This window comes from Salvelinus alpinus, chromosome 4, assembly GCF_045679555.1.
Source record: "Salvelinus alpinus chromosome 4, SLU_Salpinus.1, whole genome shotgun sequence".
Lineage (NCBI taxonomy): Eukaryota > Metazoa > Chordata > Actinopteri > Salmoniformes > Salmonidae > Salvelinus > Salvelinus alpinus.
The window spans coordinates 30,915,664-30,933,368 of NC_092089.1; the positions used below are offsets into that span (position 1 = coordinate 30,915,664).

General features: G+C 39.6%; 1 protein-coding gene across 1 annotated transcript in view; it reads left to right on the plus strand.

Moving 5' to 3' along the window:
• Positions 1-17,705, plus strand: part of LOC139572559 (thrombospondin type-1 domain-containing protein 4-like) — a gene marked incomplete at its 5' end in the record, with an annotated part of 46,753 nt that overhangs the window by 20,100 nt on the left and 8,948 nt on the right. The window contains 2 exons of the mRNA XM_071395270.1: positions 15,212-15,383; positions 16,880-17,116. Of these exons, the coding sequence (XP_071251371.1) occupies positions 15,212-15,383; positions 16,880-17,116 (409 nt within the window). The remainder of the gene's footprint in view (positions 1-15,211; positions 15,384-16,879; positions 17,117-17,705) is intronic.

A 17,705-nucleotide genomic window follows, 5' to 3' on the forward strand; every position in this document is an offset into this window, starting at 1 on the left:
CCTGTAGTTTATATAGATCACCATGAAGACAGGGCTATGTTGTCCTGTAGTTTATATAGATCACCATGAAGACAGGGTTATGTTGTCCTGTAGTCTATATAGATCACCATGAAGACATGGTTATGTTGTCCTGTAGTTTATATAGATCACCATGAAGACAGGGTTATGTTGTCCAGTAGTTTAAATAGATCACCATAAAGACAGGGTTATGTTGTCCTGTAGTTTATATAGATCACCATGAAGACAGGGTTATGTTGTCCTGTAGTTTATATAGATCACCATGAAGACAGGGTTATGTTGTCCTGTAGTTTATATAGATCACCATGAAGACAGGGTTATGTTGTCCTGTAGTTTATATAGATCACCATGAAGACAGGGTTATGTTGTCCTGTAGTTTATATAGATCACCATGAAGACAGGGTTATGTTGTCCTGTAGTCTATATAGATCACCATGAAGACAGGGTTATGTTGTCCTGTAGTCTATATAGATCACCATGAAGACAGGGTTATGTTGTCCTGTAGTTTATATAGATCACCATGAAAACAGGGCTATGTTGTCCTGTAGTTTATATAGATCACCATGAAGACAGGGTTATGTTGTCCTGTAGTTTATATAGATCACCATGAAGACAGGGTTATGTTGTCCTGTAGTTTATATAGATCACCATGAAGACAGGGTTATGTTGTCCTGTAGTTTATATAGATCACCATGAAGACAGGGTTATGTTGTCCTGTAGTTTACATAGATCACCATGAAGACAGGGTTATGTTGTCCTGTAGTTTATATAGATCACCATGAAGACAGGGCTATGTTTTCCTGTAGTTTATATAGATCACCATGAAGACAGGGTTATGTTGTCCTGTAGTTTATATAGATCACCATGAAGACAGGGTTATGTTGTCCTGTAGTTTATATAGATCACCATGAAGACAGGGCTATGTTGTCCTGTAGTTTATATAGATCACCATGAAGACAGGGCTATGTTGTCCTGTAGTTTATATAGATCACCATGAAGACAGGGCTATGTTGTCCTGTAGTTTATATAGATCACCATGAAGACAGGGTTATGTTGTCCTGTAGTTTATATAGATCTCCATGAAGACAGGGCTATGTTGTCCTGTAGTTTATATAGATCACCATGAAGACAGGGTTATGTTGTCCTGTAGTCTATATAGATCACCATGAAGACAGGGTTATGTTGTCCTGTATTTTATATAGATCACCATGAAGACAGGGCTATGTTGTCCTGTAGTTTATATAGATCACCATGAAGACAGGGTTATGTTGTCCTGTAGTTTATATAGATCACCATGAAGACAGGGCTATGTTGTCCTGTAGTTTATATAGATCACCATGAAGACAGGGTTATGTTGTCCTGTAGTTTATATAGATCACCATGAAGACAGGGTTATGTTGTCCTGTAGTTTATATAGATCACCATGAAGACAGGGCTATGTTGTCCTGTAGTTTATATAGATCACCATGAAGACAGGGTTATGTTGTCCTGTAGTTTATATAGATCACCATGAAGACAGGGCTATGTTGTCCTGTAGTTTATATAGATCACCATGAAGACAGGGTTATGTTGTCCTGTAGTTTATATAGATCACCATGAAGACAGGGTTATGTTGTCCTGTAGTTTATATAGATCACCATGAAGACAGGGTTATGTTGTCCTGTAGTTTATATAGATCACCATGAAGACAGGGTTATGTTGTCCTGTAGTTTATATAGATCACCATGAAGACAGGGCTATGTTGTCCTGTAGTTTATATAGATCACCATGAAGACAGGGTTATGTTGTCCTGTAGTCTATATAGATCACCATGAAGACAGGGTTATGTTGTCCTGTAGTTTATATAGATCCCCATGAAGACAGGGTTATGTTGTCCTGTAGTCTATATAGATCACCATGAAGACAGGGTTATGTTGTCCTGTAGTTTATATAGATCACCATGAAGACAGGGTTATGTTGTCCTGTAGTTTATATAGATCACCATGAAGACAGGGTTATGTTGTCCTGTAGTTTATATAGATCACCATGAAGACAGGGCTATGTTCTCCTGTAGTTTATATAGATCACCATGAAGACAGGGTTATGTTGTCCTGTAGTTTATATAGATCACCATGAAGACAGGGTTATGTTGTCCTGTAGTCTATATAGATCACCATGAAGACAGGGTTATGTTGTCCTGTAGTTTATATAGATCACCATGAAGACAGGGTTATGTTGTCCTGTAGTTTATATAGATCCCCATGAAGACAGGGTTATGTTGTCCTGTAGTCTATATAGATCACCATGAAGACAGGGTTATGTTGTCCTGTAGTTTATATAGATCCCCATGAAGACAGGGTTATGTTGTCCTGTAGTTTATATAGATCACCATGAAGACAGGGTTATGTTGTCCTGTAGTTTATATAGATCACCATGAAGACAGGGTTATGTTGTCCTGTAGTTTCCTGTAGTCTATATAGATCACCATGAAGACAGGGTTATGTTGTCCTGTAGTTTATATAGATCACCATGAAGACAGGGTTATGTTGTCCTGTAGTTTATATAGATCACCATGAAGACAGGGTTATGTTGTCCTGTAGTTTATATAGATCACCATGAAGACAGGGTTATGTTGTCCTGTAGTTTATATAGATCACCATGAAGACAGGGTTATGTTGTCCTGTAGTTTATATAGATCACCATGAAGACAGGGTTATGTTGTCCTGTAGTTTATATAGATCACCATGAAGACAGGGTTATGTTGTCCTGTAGTTTATATAGATCACCATGAAGACAGGGCTATGTTGTCCTGTAGTTTATATAGATCACCATGAAGACAGGGTTATGTTGTCCTGTAGTTTATATAGATCACCATGAAGACAGGGCTATGTTGTCCTGTAGTTTATATAGATCACCATGAAGACAGGGTTATGTTGTCCTGTAGTCTATATAGATCACCATGAAGACATGGTTATGTTGTCCTGTAGTTTATATAGATCACCATGAAGACAGGGTTATGTTGTCCAGTAGTTTAAATAGATCACCATAAAGACAGGGTTATGTTGTCCTGTAGTTTATATAGATCACCATGAAGACAGGGTTATGTTGTCCTGTAGTTTATATAGATCACCATGAAGACAGGGTTATGTTGTCCTGTAGTTTATATAGATCACCATGAAGACAGGGTTATGTTGTCCTGTAGTTTATATAGATCACCATGAAGACAGGGTTATGTTGTCCTGTAGTTTATATAGATCACCATGAAGACAGGGTTATGTTGTCCTGTAGTCTATATAGATCACCATGAAGACAGGGTTATGTTGTCCTGTAGTCTATATAGATCACCATGAAGACAGGGTTATGTTGTCCTGTAGTTTATATAGATCACCATGAAAACAGGGCTATGTTGTCCTGTAGTTTATATAGATCACCATGAAGACAGGGTTATGTTGTCCTGTAGTTTATATAGATCACCATGAAGACAGGGTTATGTTGTCCTGTAGTTTATATAGATCACCATGAAGACAGGGTTATGTTGTCCTGTAGTTTATATAGATCACCATGAAGACAGGGTTATGTTGTCCTGTAGTTTACATAGATCACCATGAAGACAGGGTTATGTTGTCCTGTAGTTTATATAGATCACCATGAAGACAGGGCTATGTTTTCCTGTAGTTTATATAGATCACCATGAAGACAGGGTTATGTTGTCCTGTAGTTTATATAGATCACCATGAAGACAGGGTTATGTTGTCCTGTAGTTTATATAGATCACCATGAAGACAGGGCTATGTTGTCCTGTAGTTTATATAGATCACCATGAAGACAGGGCTATGTTGTCCTGTAGTTTATATAGATCACCATGAAGACAGGGCTATGTTGTCCTGTAGTTTATATAGATCACCATGAAGACAGGGTTATGTTGTCCTGTAGTTTATATAGATCTCCATGAAGACAGGGCTATGTTGTCCTGTAGTTTATATAGATCACCATGAAGACAGGGTTATGTTGTCCTGTAGTCTATATAGATCACCATGAAGACAGGGTTATGTTGTCCTGTATTTTATATAGATCACCATGAAGACAGGGCTATGTTGTCCTGTAGTTTATATAGATCACCATGAAGACAGGGTTATGTTGTCCTGTAGTTTATATAGATCACCATGAAGACAGGGCTATGTTGTCCTGTAGTTTATATAGATCACCATGAAGACAGGGTTATGTTGTCCTGTAGTTTATATAGATCACCATGAAGACAGGGTTATGTTGTCCTGTAGTTTATATAGATCACCATGAAGACAGGGCTATGTTGTCCTGTAGTTTATATAGATCACCATGAAGACAGGGTTATGTTGTCCTGTAGTTTATATAGATCACCATGAAGACAGGGCTATGTTGTCCTGTAGTTTATATAGATCACCATGAAGACAGGGTTATGTTGTCCTGTAGTTTATATAGATCACCATGAAGACAGGGTTATGTTGTCCTGTAGTTTATATAGATCACCATGAAGACAGGGTTATGTTGTCCTGTAGTTTATATAGATCACCATGAAGACAGGGTTATGTTGTCCTGTAGTTTATATAGATCCCCATGAAGACAGGGTTATGTTGTCCTGTAGTTTATATAGATCACCATGAAGACAGGGTTATGTTGTCCTGTAGTTTATATAGATCACCATGAAGACAGGGTTATGTTGTCCTGTAGTTTCCTGTAGTCTATATAGATCACCATGAAGACAGGGTTATGTTGTCCTGTAGTTTATATAGATCACCATGAAGACAGGGTTATGTTGTCCTGTAGTTTATATAGATCACCATGAAGACAGGGTTATGTTGTCCTGTAGTTTATATAGATCACCATGAAGACAGGGTTATGTTGTCCTGTAGTTTATATAGATCACCATGAAGACAGGGTTATGTTGTCCTGTAGTTTATATAGATCACCATGAAGACAGGGTTATGTTGTCCTGTAGTCTATATAGATCACCATGAAGACAGGGTTATGTTGTCCTGTAGTTTATATAGATCACCATGAAGACAGGGTTATGTTGTCCTGTAGTTTATATAGATCACCATGAAGACAGGGTTATGTTGTCCTGTAGTTTATATAGATCACCATGAAGACAGGGTTATGTTGTCCTGTAGTCTATATAGATCACCATGAAGACAGGGTTATGTTGTCCTGTAGTCTATATAGATCACCATGAAGACAGGGCTATGTTGTCCTGTAGTTTATATAGATCACCATGAAGACAGGGTTATGTTGTCCTGTGGTCTATATAGATCACCATGAAGACAGGGTTATGTTGTCCTGTAGTTTATATAGATCACCATGAAGACAGGGCTATGTTGTCCTGTAGTTTATATAGATCACCATGAAGACAGGGTTATGTTGTCCTGTAGTCTATATAGATCACCATGAAGACAGGGTTATGTTGTCCTGTAGTCTATATAGATCACCATGAAGACAGGGTTATGTTGTCCTGTAGTTTATATAGATCACCATGAAGACAGGGTTATGTTGTCCTGTAGTTTATATAGATCACCATGAAGACAGGGTTATGTTGTCCTGTAGTTTATATAGATCACCATGAAGACAGGGTTATGTTGTCCTGTAGTCTATATAGATCACCATGAAGACAGGGTTATGTTGTCCTGTAGTTTATATAGATCACCATGAAGACAGGGTTATGTTGTCCTGTAGTTTATATAGATCCCCATGAAGACAGGGTTATGTTGTCCTGTAGTTTATATAGATCACCATGAAGACAGGGTTATGTTGTCCTGTAGTTTATATAGATCACCATGAAGACAGGGTTATGTTGTCCTGTAGTTTCCTGTAGTCTATATAGATCACCATGAAGACAGGGTTATGTTGTCCTGTAGTTTATATAGATCACCATGAAGACAGGGTTATGTTGTCCTGTAGTTTATATAGATCACCATGAAGACAGGGTTATGTTGTCCTGTAGTTTATATAGATCACCATGAAGACAGGGTTATGTTGTCCTGTAGTTTATATAGATCACCATGAAGACAGGGTTATGTTGTCCTGTAGTTTATATAGATCACCATGAAGACAGGGTTATGTTGTCCTGTAGTCTATATAGATCACCATGAAGACAGGGTTATGTTGTCCTGTAGTTTATATAGATCACCATGAAGACAGGGTTATGTTGTCCTGTAGTTTATATAGATCACCATGAAGACAGGGTTATGTTGTCCTGTAGTTTATATAGATCACCATGAAGACAGGGTTATGTTGTCCTGTAGTCTATATAGATCACCATGAAGACAGGGTTATGTTGTCCTGTAGTCTATATAGATCACCATGAAGACAGGGCTATGTTGTCCTGTAGTTTATATAGATCACCATGAAGACAGGGTTATGTTGTCCTGTGGTCTATATAGATCACCATGAAGACAGGGTTATGTTGTCCTGTAGTCTATATAGATCACCATGAAGACAGGGTTATGTTGTCCTGTAGTTTATATAGATCACCATGAAGACAGGGTTATGTTGTCCTGTAGTTTATATAGATCACCATGAAGACAGGGTTATGTTGTCCTGTAGTCTATATAGATCACCATGAAGACAGGGTTATGTTGTCCTGTAGTTTATATAGATCACCATGAAGACATGGTTATGTTGTCCTGTAGTTTATATAGATCCCCATGAAGACAGGGTTATGTTGTCCTGTAGTTTATATAGATCACCATGAAGACAGGGTTATGTTGTCCTGTAGTTTATATAGATCACCATGAAGACAGGGTTATGTTGTCCTGTAGTTTCCTGTAGTCTATATAGATCACCATGAAGACAGGGTTATGTTGTCCTGTAGTTTATATAGATCACCATGAAGACAGGGTTATGTTGTCCTGTAGTTTATATAGATCACCATGAAGAAAGGGTTATGTTGTCCTGTAGTTTATATAGATCACCATGAAGACAGGGTTATGTTGTCCTGTAGTTTATATAGATCACCATGAAGACAGGGTTATGTTGTCCTGTAGTTTATATAGATCACCATGAAGACAGGGTTATGTTGTCCTGTAGTCTATATAGATCACCATGAAGACAGGGTTATGTTGTCCTGTAGTTTATATAGATCACCATGAAGACAGGGTTATGTTGTCCTGTAGTTTATATAGATCACCATGAAGACAGGGTTATGTTGTCCTGTAGTTTATATAGATCACCATGAAGACAGGGTTATGTTGTCCTGTAGTCTATATAGATCACCATGAAGACAGGGTTATGTTGTCCTGTAGTCTATATAGATCACCATGAAGACAGGGCTATGTTGTCCTGTAGTTTATATAGATCACCATGAAGACAGGGTTATGTTGTCCTGTGGTCTATATAGATCACCATGAAGACAGGGTTATGTTGTCCTGTAGTTTATATAGATCACCATGAAGACAGGGCTATGTTGTCCTGTAGTTTATATAGATCACCATGAAGACAGGGTTATGTTGTCCTGTAGTCTATATAGATCACCATGAAGACAGGGCTATGTTGTCCTGTAGTTTATATAGATCACCATGAAGACAGGGTTATGTTGTCCTGTGGTCTATATAGATCACCATGAAGACAGGGTTATGTTGTCCTGTAGTCTATATAGATCACCATGAAGACAGGGTTATGTTGTCCTGTAGTTTATATAGATCACCATGAAGACAGGGTTATGTTGTCCTGTAGTTTATATAGATCACCATGAAGACAGGGTTATGTTGTCCTGTAGTTTATATAGATCACCATGAAGACAGGGTTATGTTGTCCTGTAGTCTATATAGATCACCATGAAGACAGGGTTATGTTGTCCTGTAGTTTATATAGATCACCATGAAGACATGGTTATGTTGTCCTGTAGTTTATATAGATCCCCATGAAGACAGGGTTATGTTGTCCTGTAGTTTATATAGATCACCATGAAGACAGGGTTATGTTGTCCTGTAGTTTATATAGATCACCATGAAGACAGGGTTATGTTGTCCTGTAGTTTCCTGTAGTCTATATAGATCACCATGAAGACAGGGTTATGTTGTCCTGTAGTTTATATAGATCACCATGAAGACAGGGTTATGTTGTCCTGTAGTTTATATAGATCACCATGAAGAAAGGGTTATGTTGTCCTGTAGTTTATATAGATCACCATGAAGACAGGGTTATGTTGTCCTGTAGTTTATATAGATCACCATGAAGACAGGGTTATGTTGTCCTGTAGTTTATATAGATCACCATGAAGACAGGGTTATGTTGTCCTGTAGTCTATATAGATCACCATGAAGACAGGGTTATGTTGTCCTGTAGTTTATATAGATCACCATGAAGACAGGGTTATGTTGTCCTGTAGTTTATATAGATCACCATGAAGACAGGGTTATGTTGTCCTGTAGTTTATATAGATCACCATGAAGACAGGGTTATGTTGTCCTGTAGTCTATATAGATCACCATGAAGACAGGGTTATGTTGTCCTGTAGTCTATATAGATCACCATGAAGACAGGGCTATGTTGTCCTGTAGTTTATATAGATCACCATGAAGACAGGGTTATGTTGTCCTGTGGTCTATATAGATCACCATGAAGACAGGGTTATGTTGTCCTGTAGTTTATATAGATCACCATGAAGACAGGGCTATGTTGTCCTGTAGTTTATATAGATCACCATGAAGACAGGGTTATGTTGTCCTGTAGTCTATATAGATCACCATGAAGACAGGGTTATGTTGTCCTGTAGTCTATATAGATCACCATGAAGACAGGGTTATGTTGTCCTGTAGTTTATATAGATCACCATGAAGACAGGGTTATGTTGTCCTGTAGTTTATATAGATCACCATGAAGACAGGGTTATGTTGTCCTGTAGTCTATATAGATCACCATGAAGACAGGGCTATGTTGTCCTGTAGTTTATATAGATCACCATGAAGACAGGGCTATGTTGTCCTGTAGTTTATATAGATCACCATGAAGACAGGGTTATGTTGTCCTGTAGTTTATATAGATCACCATGAAGACAGGGTTATGTTGTCCTGTAGTTTATATAGATCACCATGAAGACAGGGTTATGTTGTCCTGTAGTTTATATAGATCACCATGAAGACAGGGTTATGTTGTCCTGTAGTTTATATAGATCACCATGAAGACAGGGTTATGTTGTACTGTAGTTTATATAGATCACCATGAAGACAGGGTTATGTTGTCCTGTAGTCTATATAGATCACCATGAAGACAGGGTTATGTTGTCCTGTAGTTTATATAGATCACCATGAAGACAGGGTTATGTTGTCCTGTAGTTTATATAGATCACCATGAAGACAGGGTTATGTTGTCCTGTAGTCTATATAGATCACCATGAAGACAGGGTTATGTTGTCCTGTAGTCTATATAGATCACCATGAAGACAGGGTTATGTTGTCCTGTAGTTTATATAGATCACCATGAAGACAGGGTTATGTTGTCCTGTAGTTTATATAGATCACCATGAAGACAGGGTTATGTTGTCCTGTAGTCTATATAGATCACCATGAAGACAGGGCTATGTTGTCCTGTAGTTTATATAGATCACCATGAAGACAGGGCTATGTTGTCCTGTAGTTTATATAGATCACCATGAAGACAGGGTTATGTTGTCCTGTAGTTTATATAGATCACCATGAAGACAGGGTTATGTTGTCCTGTAGTTTATATAGATCACCATGAAGACAGGGTTATGTTGTCCTGTAGTTTATATAGATCACCATGAAGACAGGGTTATGTTGTCCTGTAGTTTATATAGATCACCATGAAGACAGGGTTATGTTGTACTGTAGTTTATATAGATCACCATGAAGACAGGGTTATGTTGTCCTGTAGTCTATATAGATCACCATGAAGACAGGGTTATGTTGTCCTGTAGTTTATATAGATCACCATGAAGACAGGGTTATGTTGTCCTGTAGTTTATATAGATCACCATGAAGACAGGGTTATGTTGTCCTGTAGTTTATATAGATCACCATGAAGACAGGGTTATGTTGTCCTGTAGTCTATATAGATCACCATGAAGACAGGGTTATGTTGTCCTGTAGTTTATATAGATCACCATGAAGACAGGGTTATGTTGTCCTGTAGTTTATATAGATCCCCATGAAGACAGGGTTATGTTGTCCTGTAGTCTATATAGATCACCATGAAGACAGGGTTATGTTGTCCTGTAGTTTATATAGATCCCCATGAAGACAGGGTTATGTTGTCCTGTAGTTTATATAGATCACCATGAAGACAGGGTTATGTTGTCCTGTAGTTTATATAGATCACCATGAAGACAGGGTTATGTTGTCCTGTAGTTTCCTGTAGTCTATATAGATCACCATGAAGACAGGGTTATGTTGTCCTGTAGTTTATATAGATCACCATGAAGACAGGGTTATGTTGTCCTGTAGTTTATATAGATCACCATGAAGACAGGGTTATGTTGTCCTGTAGTTTATATAGATCACCATGAAGACAGGGTTATGTTGTCCTGTAGTTTATATAGATCACCATGAAGACAGGGTTATGTTGTCCTGTAGTTTATATAGATCACCATGAAGACAGGGTTATGTTGTCCTGTAGTCTATATAGATCACCATGAAGACAGGGTTATGTTGTCCTGTAGTTTATATAGATCACCATGAAGACAGGGTTATGTTGTCCTGTAGTTTATATAGATCACCATGAAGACAGGGTTATGTTGTCCTGTAGTTTATATAGATCACCATGAAGACAGGGTTATGTTGTCCTGTAGTCTATATAGATCACCATGAAGACAGGGTTATGTTGTCCTGTAGTCTATATAGATCACCATGAAGACAGGGCTATGTTGTCCTGTAGTTTATATAGATCACCATGAAGACAGGGTTATGTTGTCCTGTGGTCTATATAGATCACCATGAAGACAGGGTTATGTTGTCCTGTAGTTTATATAGATCACCATGAAGACAGGGCTATGTTGTCCTGTAGTTTATATAGATCACCATGAAGACAGGGTTATGTTGTCCTGTAGTCTATATAGATCACCATGAAGACAGGGTTATGTTGTCCTGTAGTCTATATAGATCACCATGAAGACAGGGTTATGTTGTCCTGTAGTTTATATAGATCACCATGAAGACAGGGTTATGTTGTCCTGTAGTTTATATAGATCACCATGAAGACAGGGTTATGTTGTCCTGTAGTTTATATAGATCACCATGAAGACAGGGTTATGTTGTCCTGTAGTCTATATAGATCACCATGAAGACAGGGTTATGTTGTCCTGTAGTTTATATAGATCACCATGAAGACAGGGTTATGTTGTCCTGTAGTTTATATAGATCCCCATGAAGACAGGGTTATGTTGTCCTGTAGTTTATATAGATCACCATGAAGACAGGGTTATGTTGTCCTGTAGTTTATATAGATCACCATGAAGACAGGGTTATGTTGTCCTGTAGTTTCCTGTAGTCTATATAGATCACCATGAAGACAGGGTTATGTTGTCCTGTAGTTTATATAGATCACCATGAAGACAGGGTTATGTTGTCCTGTAGTTTATATAGATCACCATGAAGACAGGGTTATGTTGTCCTGTAGTCTATATAGATCACCATGAAGACAGGGTTATGTTGTCCTGTAGTTTATATAGATCACCATGAAGACAGGGTTATGTTGTCCTGTAGTTTATATAGATCACCATGAAGACAGGGTTATGTTGTCCTGTAGTTTATATAGATCACCATGAAGACAGGGTTATGTTGTCCTGTAGTCTATATAGATCACCATGAAGACAGGGTTATGTTGTCCTGTAGTCTACATAGATCACCATGAAGACAGGGCTATGTTGTCCTGTAGTTTATATAGATCACCATGAAGACAGGGTTATGTTGTCCTGTAGTTTATATAGATCACCATGAAGACAGGGTTATGTTGTCCTGTAGTTTCCTGTAGTCTATATAGATCACCATGAAGACAGGGTTATGTTGTCCTGTAGTTTATATAGATCACCATGAAGACAGGGTTATGTTGTCCTGTAGTCTATATAGATCACCATGAAGACAGGGTTATGTTGTCCTGTAGTTTATATAGATCACCATGAAGACAGGTTTATGTTGTCCTGTAGTTTATATAGATCACCATGAAGACAGGGTTATGTTGTCCTGTAGTTTATATAGATCACCATGAAGACAGGGTTATGTTGTCCTGTGGTCTATATAGATCACCATGAAGACAGGGTTATGTTGTCCTGTAGTTTATATAGATCACCATGAAGACAGGGCTATGTTGTCCTGTAGTTTATATAGATCACCATGAAGACAGGGTTATGTTGTCCTGTAGTCTATATAGATCACCATGAAGACAGGGTTATGTTGTCCTGTAGTCTATATAGATCACCATGAAGACAGGGTTATGTTGTCCTGTAGTTTATATAGATCACCATGAAGACAGGGTTATGTTGTCCTGTAGTTTATATAGATCACCATGAAGACAGGGTTATGTTGTCCTGTAGTTTATATAGATCACCATGAAGACAGGGTTATGTTGTCCTGTAGTCTATATAGATCACCATGAAGACAGGGTTATGTTGTCCTGTAGTTTATATAGATCACCATGAAGACAGGGTTATGTTGTCCTGTAGTTTATATAGATCCCCATGAAGACAGGGTTATGTTGTCCTGTAGTTTATATAGATCACCATGAAGACAGGGTTATGTTGTCCTGTAGTTTATATAGATCACCATGAAGACAGGGTTATGTTGTCCTGTAGTTTATATAGATCACCATGAAGACAGGGTTATGTTGTCCTGTAGTTTATATAGATCACCATGAAGACAGGGTTATGTTGTCCTGTAGTTTATATAGATCACCATGAAGACAGGGTTATGTTGTCCTGTAGTCTATATAGATCACCATGAAGACAGGGTTATGTTGTCCTGTAGTTTATATAGATCACCATGAAGACAGGGTTATGTTGTCCTGTAGTTTATATAGATCACCATGAAGACAGGGTTATGTTGTCCTGTAGTTTATATAGATCACCATGAAGACAGGGTTATGTTGTCCTGTAGTTTATATAGATCACCATGAAGACAGGGTTATGTTGTCCTGTAGTTTATATAGATCACCATGAAGACAGGGTTATGTTGTCCTGTAGTCTATATAGATCACCATGAAGACAGGGCTATGTTGTCCTGTAGTTTATATAGATCACCATGAAGACAGGGTTATGTTGTCCTGTGGTCTATATAGATCACCATGAAGACAGGGTTATGTTGTCCTGTAGTTTATATAGATCACCATGAAGACAGGGCTATGTTGTCCTGTAGTTTATATAGATCACCATGAAGACAGGGTTATGTTGTCCTGTAGTCTATATAGATCACCATGAAGACAGGGTTATGTTGTCCTGTAGTCTATATAGATCACCATGAAGACAGGGTTATGTTGTCCTGTAGTTTATATAGATCACCATGAAGACAGGGTTATGTTGTCCTGTAGTTTATATAGATCACCATGAAGACAGGGTTATGTTGTCCTGTAGTCTATATAGATCACCATGAAGACAGGGCTATGTTGTCCTGTAGTTTATATAGATCACCATGAAGACAGGGCTATGTTGTCCTGTAGTTTATATAGATCACCATGAAGACAGGGTTATGTTGTCCTGTAGTTTATATAGATCACCATGAAGACAGGGTTATGTTGTCCTGTAGTTTATATAGATCACCGTGAAGACAGGGTTATGTTGTCCTGTAGTTTATATAGATCACCATGAAGACAGGGTTATGTTGTCCTGTAGTTTATATAGATCACCATGAAGACAGGGTTATGTTGTACTGTAGTTTATATAGATCACCATGAAGACAGGGTTATGTTGTCCTGTAGTCTATATAGATCACCATGAAGACAGGGTTATGTTGTCCTGTAGTTTATATAGATCACCATGAAGACAGGGTTATGTTGTCCTGTAGTTTATATAGATCACCATGAAGACAGGGTTATGTTGTCCTGTAGTCTATATAGATCACCATGAAGACAGGGTTATGTTGTCCTGTAGTCTATATAGATCACCATGAAGACAGGGTTATGTTGTCCTGTAGTTTATATAGATCACCATGAAGACAGGGTTATGTTGTCCTGTAGTCTATATAGATCACCATGAAGACAGGGCTATGTTGTCCTGTAGTTTATATAGATCACCATGAAGACAGGGCTATGTTGTCCTGTAGTTTATATAGATCACCATGAAGACAGGGTTATGTTGTCCTGTAGTTTATATAGATCACCATGAAGACAGGGTTATGTTGTCCTGTAGTTTATATAGATCACCATGAAGACAGGGTTATGTTGTCCTGTAGTTTATATAGATCACCATGAAGACAGGGTTATGTTGTCCTGTAGTTTATATAGATCACCATGAAGACAGGGTTATGTTGTCCTGTAGTTTATATAGATCACCATGAAGACAGGGTTATGTTGTCCTGTAGTTTATATAGATCACCATGAAGACAGGGCATGTGATGCTAGCATTATCCTTGGTTAAACACAGCTAGACTGAGGCTTGGGCTGAGCCTGCTAAGATAGCCAGGCTTAATAACACCAACACCAGGCCCAGGCTAAGATTTAATAACACCAACACCAGGCCCAGGCTAAGATTTAATAACACCAACACCAGGCCCAGGCTAAGATTTAATAACACCAACACCAGGCCCAGGCTAAGATTTTATAACACCAACACCAGGCCCAGGCTAAGATTTAATAACACCAACACCAGGCCCAGGCTAAGATTTAATAACATCAACACCAGGCCCAGGCTAAGATTTGATTAAAGAGATGCAGCATACCTCTGAGGTTTCCCTAGCTGTGGGAGAGAGAGGGCTCTGAGGGATAAAGTTAGAACAATGTCTCCCTGGAAACCTACCAGCTTCATCTCTATGGGTTGACCTGTATTTAGAACGAGATTAATACAATATGAAAAATGGAGGTTATAAAGATCAGAAATTAGAAGATTAAATGTTGCCCTCACAGACCCATGTAATGCAGAGTGAAGCTGATTACATGTAGACAACCTCTGGAATCTCTACCTCACATTGCACCCCTTTTTGAAATATATTTCTCTATCCCTCTCACCTTTTTCTCTCTCCCTCTTACTCCTTCTCTCTCTCTCTCCCTCTTACTCCTACTCTCTCTCTCTGTCGTTCTCCAGATCATCTTCCATAGGCAGAATCCAGGGATCGACTATGAATTCTACATCCCAACAGAAAAGAAAGCGGAAGAGAGGGAGAGGCCGCGAGAGAGAGAAAGAGAGAGGCCTAGAGAGAGAGAAGTAGAGAGGGAACGACCGAGGGATGGAGGGAGGGAACCCCTGAGAGACACTAGTGAGTCTGACATTCCTCTTTTCTCCTCTTCCCCCTGTTATTTTCCCGTGGTGTTCAGAATAAAGCTGTGTGATAGTGACCAGTCAGATCGTCAGCGAATAGGACCAGGAAGTAGATCGTCATGGAATAGGACCAGGTAGTAGATCGTTAGGGAATAGGACCAGGAAGTAGATCATCAGGGAATAGGACCAGGAAGTAGATTGTTAGGGAATAGGACCAGGAAGTAGATTGTTAGGGAATAGGACCAGGACGTAGATCATTAGGGAATAGGACCAGGAAGTAGATCGTCAGGGAATAGGACCAGGAAGTAGATTGTTAGGGAATAGGACCCCGAAGTAGATTGTTAGGGAATAGGACCAGGAAGTTGATCGTTAGGGAATAGGACCAGGAAGTAGATCATTAGGGAATAGGACCAGGAAGTAGATCGTCAGGGAATAGGACCAGGAAGTAGATCGTCAGGGAATAGGACCAGGTAGTAGATCGTTAGGGAATAGGACCAGGAAGTAGATCGTCAGGGAATAGGACCAGGAAGTAGATCGTTAGGGAATAGGACCAGGAAGTAGATCATTAGGGAATAGGACCAGGAAGTAGATTGTTAGGGAATAGGACCAGGACGTAGATCATTAGGGAATAGGACCAGGAAGTAGATCGTCAGGGAATAGGACCAGGAAGTAGATTGTTAGGGAATAGGACCAGGAAGTAGATTGTTAGGGAATAGGACCAGGAAGTTGATCGTTAGGGAATAGGACCAGGAAGTAGATCATTAGGGAATAGGACCAGGAAGTAGATCGTCAGGGAATAGGACCAGGAAGTAGATCGTCAGGGAATAGGACCAGGTAGTAGATCGTTAGGGAATAGGACCAGGAAGTAGATCGTCAGGGAATAGGACCAGGAAGTAGATCGTTAGGGAATAGGACCAGGAAGTAGATCATTAGGGAATAGGACCAGGAAGTAGATTGTCAGGGAATAGGACGAGGAAGTAGCATGGGATGATGTCACGCTCTATTCTCTGTTACTGTCCTTTAAGAATAAAGATGTATTATGTGTCTAATGTTAAGGAATGATATATCATCTGTCTAGATGTAATTGACAGTAAATAGAACTAATCCAAGCCAGACTGGAGAGAGTGAGTCTGAGTAGTGTACTTTAGATGTGTGGGTGTGGCCAGGGGTGAGGGGAGGGGAGGGGTGATACGGGTAGGGGTGAGTGAAGAAGGGTGAGAGAAGCAGGGGGAGGGAGTTGAAGGCTATGGGTGAGGGGGAGAAAAGTTTGGCGAGAGGGTTTAGGGAAAGGGGAGCAAGAGGGGTAAGAGAAGTGAGAGGGTGTGTCTGAAACTAAAAATGACATCATTTTTACATCATCAGCTCGAACAAGTGATTCACTCTCTCTCTGTTTTTATTTGTTCCCTTCCTTCCATTTCTCCCTGCCTCTCTCTCTCTCTATCTCTATCTCTCTCTCTCTCTCTCGCTCTCTCTCTATCTCTCTCTCGCTCTCAGGTTCTCTCATTATAACAGTGGAAGACCCTATCCCTCCTCCCCCCATCTCCTCTTCGTCCTCTTCCTTCTCCTCTTCTTCCGCAGACAGATGGACAGCTGAGAGCTCCCGCCCCCGAGGCTCGGTACCCAATCGGAATGCTCGAATCCCACCTCGTACCGACCTGCCCCTCGACACCCAGTCACCCTTTGTATGGAGGAGGGGCGAGCTCACTGAGTGTACTGCTTCATGTGGCAAAGGTCAGAGTTAAAAAAATACTTGGACTGTGGGTATGTATGTGTATATGTGTGTGTGTTTGGGCGTGCATGTGCATGTGTGTGCCTATAATCATAGTTCGCTGTGTGTAGAATTTTCCTCCTGATACAGTTCTAGGTTCAGCAAAATGCTCCCAAATCCTGACCTATACCATAAGGAGGGAAAACACAAAACTGGCCTTAGATCAGTGTCTAATGGCAACAACTTCATCATACTTCTCAGAGGCTTGCTGTGTTACATCTCCCTCTTGTGGTTATTCAAGGGAAGTGGAACACTGTTGAACTGAAACAGTGATTTCCTTGGAGCTGTTAGAATGAGACAGTTTATGGGTGCGTTTGTGTGGTAAGACTAAAGCAACCGACTGTAGCTGAAAGTGGAGAAGTGAGGTCGGGGGAGGTGCGTCTGCTACAGCAGAAAGGGGAACAGCAAGGCTCAGTGTAACATGGCAGGGTTCATTGTTTATAAAAGCTTTTCTTTGTCATGTCGATCCCCATATCACACAATCACAAACTCTAAATATATGTGTGTAAATTGTACTATCAATTGGGGAGAGAGAGACTCAAATATCACATT